The 7,278-nt window shown below is 40.2% G+C and overlaps 1 protein-coding gene across 1 annotated transcript; it reads right to left on the reverse strand.

The window, feature by feature from the left end:
* Positions 1–7,278, reverse strand: LOC124275139 (negative elongation factor B-like). The gene is made up of 7 exons (XM_046710628.1): positions 7,240–7,278; positions 4,511–5,411; positions 3,437–3,539; positions 2,721–2,816; positions 1,488–1,856; positions 972–1,091; positions 1–574 (listed from the first exon to the last, which is right to left on the reverse strand). The coding sequence occupies exons 2-7, from the start codon at positions 5,395–5,397 to the stop codon at positions 428–430; spliced, it is 1,722 nt and encodes a 573-aa protein (XP_046566584.1). The 5' UTR covers positions 5,398–5,411; positions 7,240–7,278; the 3' UTR covers positions 1–427.

The raw sequence follows: 7,278 nt of genomic DNA on the forward strand, positions 1-7,278 counted from the left end.
AATAGCTTATGGTCATTATTATTCAGATATTTTACACCATCACAAATGTCACCAGTCATATGCTGTTGAGGGAGACATGAATCGTTCTGCAGTGGATGGTTTGAGCTAGTATCTGTATGTCACTCACAGAGGACAATGTCCTAGCGACCACCGAGTCAGGAAGAAACTGGATGACACTATCCTTTCAGTCCTAGAGACAAGTCCTAGAAGACTAGTCTTAAGATTATTTCAGTTGTTTGTTCAGTTTTATTCAGTTCCAGCTTGCAGCAAAACGGTAGAACTCAGAACTTATTCAGAAACATAGTTCTCAAAATCTGTCAGTCAATGAGAAACTTCCTCAGTTGCGTTACACTATTCCTCAGCATACTTTAGTGTCCCAGGCTAGCAGACTAGCTTGAATTTGGAAGGCACACAGATGGAAGTCATCTCACATCCTATCCGGAACTGCAGGGGTAGGTGCAGGTACACTCATGAGAGGGGAGTCCAGCTTCTCGGGCTGGGCTACTGGACTTGGGCTGTATGTGTTGATCTTCTCACTCAGTTGCTGGTACGTTGTCCTCACAGCTTCACTCAGCTGGAAACATACAAACCAATATGTCAAATCTATGGCAACAACATTAGACTATAAAGTTCAACAGGTACTTGTATAACATATCTACCCTTATGTCATCGTTTGGTTGTACAACATCGCATCATTGTTGGGGTGTACAACATCACTTCATTGTTGGGGTGTACAATATTCCCTCATTGTTTGTCAGTACAACATTGTTGGGGTGTACAACGCTACCTCATTGTTGGGGTGTACAACATCACTTCATCGTTGGGGTGTACAATATTCCCTCATTGTTTGGCAGTACAACATTGTTCGGGTGTACAATATTCCCTCATTGTTTGGCAGTACAACATTGTTGGGATGTACAATATTCCCTCACTGTTTGGCAGTACAACATTGTGGGGATGTACAACGCTACCTCATTGTTGGGATGCACTGTTTCCATCAGGTTCTCCAGTCTGGTCTGCGATAGTCGATGATGTATGTGCCACAACAGACGAAGCATGTGACGGAGCACATTCTCCTTCGACAGACCAACCTGCAGAAAACAAACCAAACTAGAATATGTCATGATATACAAGTACAATACACATCACAATACCTCATTAGTGCATTCTTTCTATATGTATATTATATATAAGTTGGTGTTTAACTAAAGGGACTGTTGACCCAACACAGGTCATGGAACAAGATTTATGACGTCATTATTGAGCGTGACGTCATTAGGTTCACAGAAGAAGACAATACTGCTGTGATGTCTTGCTGTGACTGATAATCGTCCATCGTTAAGGAATCAGCGGGCCATTATCATTTGCAGCGGCCTGCTCATTTCTGATAACTAGATAGCAGTTTCATAATTCCATCCATTTTAGCTATAAGACTTTATAAGGACTTTTTAATTTTCAATTGTGCTTAAGTTTAAAAATTTACATACCAGGAGGAAGTCATCAAAGACAGCTGAACAGAACTCCTCGCTCATCGCAAAGTCGTCGACCATGTGTATAAGATGGGAAATGAGTGAGTGAAGGAATATGTCATCGTACGCCCGGTCATTCTCACAGTGTATGAGTGTAGGAAGTATCTGTGTGACGGCGACCCGGTCCTTGTATCGAGCCACGTGGAGGGCGTAGTACATGGCAAACAGGCTGGCGATGGGGCTCAGCTTGATACAGATGGAGTACAGCTCAGACGGAGGCCGAATCCCACACGACCCCTCCTCCAGCTTGGTGCTGACTGCCCGGATCTGATCGTCTACCACCATCCCCACAATACAGGGGATGAACTTGGTGAACAGCTGAGATTCCTGCAACAAACACACACTAATGTGTAACAGCCTACGTTTTGAAAATTATGTCATGGGTAAATTAGAGGCCATTTTCAAAATAAGCTGAATTCCATGAACACTTTGAAATATTTTCTATGCAAAACACTCCATCGACTTCTCCGACTTGTTTGTAGTTTAACACCACATTCTGCAACATTTATGTTGCATGCATTAGCCTGTAAATAATATAGCAAAACCACTGATGATCAACACCATTTGAGCAGCATGACTCAAAATCTGACAGATTCTGACCAATTAATAATTATGTCTGAAACAGACTCAAAATCAGACAGGTAACAGATTCTGACCAATTAATAATTATGTCTGAAACAGACTCAAAATCAGACAGGTAACAGATTCTGACCAATTAATAATTAAGTCTGAAACAGACTTAAAATCAGACAAGTAACAGATTCTGACCAATTAATAATTAAGTCTGAAACAGACTCAAAATCAGACAGGTAACAGATTCTGACCAATTAATAATTAAGTCTGAAACAGACTCAAAATCTGACAGGTAACAGATTCTGACCAATTAATGATTATGTCTGAAACAGACTCAAAATCTGACAGGTAACAGATTCTGACCAATTAATCATTATGTCTGAAACAGAATAAGTAGTGGTCACTATAATGAAGGACTTCCAGTGCAGCTGGACTATATAACCAAATCACCACACATTTAGCCAACTAATACAATAGTTTCTGGTGTCCCGGACTGTGACAGTCCTGAAATATTTATAAATATGGCATGAAACCCTCCTCACTCACTCTAATGAGTGACACGAGAAAGGAAATATTTATTGAGTATCCTGCTCCCTATAAAACAGTTTGGAGTGTCACCTGTTTTGGTTCTCTGAAGACCTGGTTGTCGATCATATTCCAAGCTCCCAGACCGAGTGCGATCATCCGTACAAGCAGCTGCAGATCGTGGTTCTCCTAGAAACACAGAACATCAAACCATTTTCAAAAGATGAGGTGAGGTGACATTGGGTTTAACGACGTGCTTGAGAATATTTCGCTCATATGACGACGTGCATGCGTGTGTATGTGTATGTCCGGCTGCTTGTACTAGCCCAGACTGAAGCTGGTTTTATAGTGCTAGCCCACTGAGATACCATGCCGCAGTGAAGCATGAATACCCCACTCAGACACATTATACTGACTCCGAGCCGACCAGTCCTTGTTGTACCCATTAATGCCAAGCGCCAGGCAGGGACCAACAAGTACCATATTTTCACGTCTTTTGGTATGACGTGGTCGGGGATCGAACCCGCGACCTTCCGCTCTCCGGGTGGACACTCTACCCACTACACCACGGAGGCGGTCTTTTCAAAAGAGATTTCATCACATATCACACTACTGATATATCCATAAATCTGTAATGTTTAGACTATTCTTGCTGGTGGAACCCACAGACATTTTTGTAATATGAAGAATAATATTGGTTTTTAACCCATGATGAAGATGATCATAGATTTCAGGTTCAACTATCAAGTCTGGGGCACCAGGTCCATTCAACGATTCACTGAACATTGAACAATAAACTTCCTACTGACCCGCGGTAGTGTTTCCGAGCTGACACAGTACAGGAGCACCTTCATGGCCGACTGAGCGATGGTGTTGAGGGCGTATGGATCACATAAGATCATGGACAGGTCACTGTTCAATGATAAAACAAAAACTGTAAACATCACATCACAGTTTTAACACCATCACATCCATCACATCAGGTTGTAGAAAAGTCCTAATGTATCATAACAATCTTGTATCAGGTGAATGTCAAAATACTCTCAGTGCTTACTACATGCACAAACTTAGAGCAACAACTAAGTAATGCTTCAATCACTTAAATCAATGTTACATCACAGTGCTTCATCATTGATATGTCATCCACTGGTTATGATGCAGGAGACAAATTACCAAGAATATGCCATATGAACTAATATTTTTTTTCACATTTGTTTGTAGGGTCACAGTGTTCATGAATAGCGTCTGACCCTCTGACAAATCCGGCAGATTCGCCAACAGTCAGACAGAAGTCTACAACCCGCCGGCCCCAGTGTCTGACTGTATATTTCACAATGACTTTGACTGAGGTTGTTTTATGTGACATGTGACACTTGTTTGCTGTTTATAAATCTTATGTTTGTTAATAATTTCAATGTCAATTATAAGAAATATTAAATCTGAAATGTGTGTTTAATTTTATTCCATGGGTCCTGTGCATTTTCAATGGGTCAGACAGACATCTGAAACTTACAGGAACCAATGTCCTGTTACTTTGAAACACCATTTGTGAAAACTGGGGTCACATTTCAAACATTCTTCTTCACTTATCTTTCCTGAAATGTCAGAGTAGTGTAGAACAACTCAGAATGACAGATTATTTCCCCTGGATGTATTCTGTAAATCCTACAACAATGGAATAGGACGTACACCATGTACTCATGTTTAATTTTGTTTTTATCTAATCCGATGTTCCAGTTTCATCTGGTAGAAAGGCATGTGTCTGAAAACAACTCCCCTAAAATTCCAGCTAGTACTAGTGGTAGCATCATTACACACTTATACTAGGAAGAAAGAGAAGGTTAATAAAGAAACCCAAAACCAACCCTGCAGAACTGACTTACCCCAGTACAAATTCTTGCCCCTTCTTTATCCCATCCAAGAAACCCTGCAGCTCTCGGGACCTGTTTGTGTTGACAATCCTCTCCCTAATACAGGCATCCACACACCAGGTGAACTTGTGGCACGGATCCACCGAACAGATCTCATTCACCTCCAGGTCATGAATAGCCATCAACAACTCGGCCCGTAATGTGCAGTAGTGTGTGTTTCGTGTCCTCAAAAACAAGGTCCGTAAAAACTGCAACACCATATCATAAAGTTTCACATTTTTACCAATCATATGGACAAGTTTTTGAACAACCTCTGACTGACGTCTAACTTTGGGCATAGGTAGGAAGAAGGATAATGCACTGTTTTCGTGACTCAATAAAGAGTTCTCTTTTTCAGCAATATACTGCTGCAACAGAGGTGAGACTTCGTCTCCGAAGAGAGCCTGGTTGTCCTGCCATATCTGTCGCTTGACCTCAGTGGCAGCCTCTGTGTACAGCTCCTTGTCGTCCAGGATCTGAGTCAGGTATTCCTCTTTGATCTGAGGCAGATGTTTGAGGATGTTCATCACAACAGGTCTGACAGTCTTCACCTTGATAACAGGAAAACTCTTTACCAAGAGCTCCTCAAGCTTCTTGATCTTGTCCTCCCTGTTACTGTTTGCTAAATCAGATATCCCATTGACAAGTTTCTCACGAAGCTCCTCCAAGATGGATTCATGAAATTCCAGACGTCTGACTCCATGAAGATCCAAGAATGGAAGAGCTGGTCTTAGAGATGGAAGGAGGACACCATTTTCACTCTGAAACTCCTCAATGGCGCCAAGAGGGTCAGAACAGTTGGTCAGTGCCTCTCTCAGAGCCTCGCCACCCGGGATACCTAGAGCATCCAGCCCAGACATCTTTACACGTAAAGCTGAAAACAAAATCACATTTTACTGTGCATATCAGGATTAATATTCACTTAACATGTTAAAATTGTGACTATCACTCAGTATGAGTTAACCAGAGCATGATGGTTCATATTGTCATATGCAAGTCCGAGTTTTGGAATGTTGTTGGCTCTTTTCCTATTTCATAGATTTGATTTTTATAACATGTCTTATCAAATCTTTGACTACTGTTATAGTGAGTGAGTAAGTGAGTGAGTGAGTGAGTGAGACACAGAGAGAGAGAGATTGGTTGGTTGATCGACTGATCGACCGATTGGGTTTTCCTTTAAGCCGCACCAGCAATTTTAGTATTTTACAGCTCCTCATGGCTTAACAGATAACATCAATAAAACAGCAGTCTAGTAGTAATTCTTACTACATAGAGTAATTTACTACATAGAGTGATAAGAAACTCTACATATGTCATAATTAGTGTTGGGAATTGGTTGAAATCTCACAATTGATGATTGCTTCATTACCGACGAACAATCATTGTTTAGCATCATTTTTCAGATTTTCCTATCCAGGCTGTTATTACAGATGTGTATATCATGATGCAACCGCTCCTTTAAATTGATGACTAACATATTATGAACATAAACCCCCCAGAGTCCTCAAGAAATATTCAGTCATGACTTTTCAGTTAGTGAAGTGAGTTTTCTAAGAAATAAACGTGTTCCGGGCCCTGACAACTTCTAAGATATGTTCCAACTTCCATCAAGTGTTTCAAAGACTAAAACAGTAGTTCCAAAATCATTTGTGTTTGATTATGAGAAGATGTGATCGATTGCTTGGTCGTTGGGTCACTGCGACGAATCTTCAATTATTTCAATTAATCGGGAACACCACTAGTCATAATACATTCAAAATTGCCATGAGAATGACACTGTAAACAGTATACCACTAGAGGACAATTGGTACAACTGCTTCTTCAGTACTCATGGCACAGATGTCATCAATTAGATCCGGCTGTCATTTGTTGCTTTCATTTCACAGATCCTACATGCCTCTTAGATCCTTAGAGCTAGTTGTGTTAAGGTTAGGATGCCTTACCACAAACAAGCCTTTGCATCACATTTCTGATAAATCAAACACCAGTTTACAATCCTTATGACTGGACAGCTATTCACTATTCTTGAGGTTTATTCAACTTACCAGTCACTTAGAGTCTGGATACAGTAATCCAACAAAACTGAGGGTAACTCTAACACAATCATTACTAAATTGCAGCACAAAATGACTGTTACACATGTTCATCATGGTAAACAATCAGGTGCTGATCAAAAGGTAAACAAGCACCAACTATTTGTGATAGCGCCTGTGGACCAATGGTAAACTATTTGGCATCAAGCTTTAGTCTCAACTGTAGGCTACATACTAAGGGAATGGTTTCATCTGCTTACATCCAAATATGACGGACAAACCAACTGGAATTGACACCACGCTAATACATTTGCAACAACAACGCATATTTTCATTTGTGAATACGGGATATTACAAGATTTCTTTGCAAAACGATTTCATAACACAACAATTTCAGATTCATTCATCGATCATCCACACAATTAGTTAACCGTTTCTCTCCACAACCTCAGATGAAATACAAATTTCTAAATTTGCCAAAAAAATAAAAAGGCACAATTATTCATTCAGATTTTATATGTTTTCAAGTATTTTAGAAGTCCAACACACGATGATTAATGCATAATCATTTTTATCTAAAGCCAATACTATACAAAATTCATCAAAAAGGATATTTTCTATAATACCATTACACATATTAGACAAATTAAGAAAAACCCATGTACGCACCGTGCAATTTTTCAAACCGGAAAGGGGCTAAAATTGATG

The sequence above is a fragment of the Haliotis rubra genome, unplaced genomic scaffold, assembly GCF_003918875.1.
Source record: "Haliotis rubra isolate DU_JTF1 unplaced genomic scaffold, ASM391887v1 Scf199, whole genome shotgun sequence".
In the NCBI taxonomy this organism is placed as follows: domain Eukaryota; kingdom Metazoa; phylum Mollusca; class Gastropoda; order Lepetellida; family Haliotidae; genus Haliotis; species Haliotis rubra.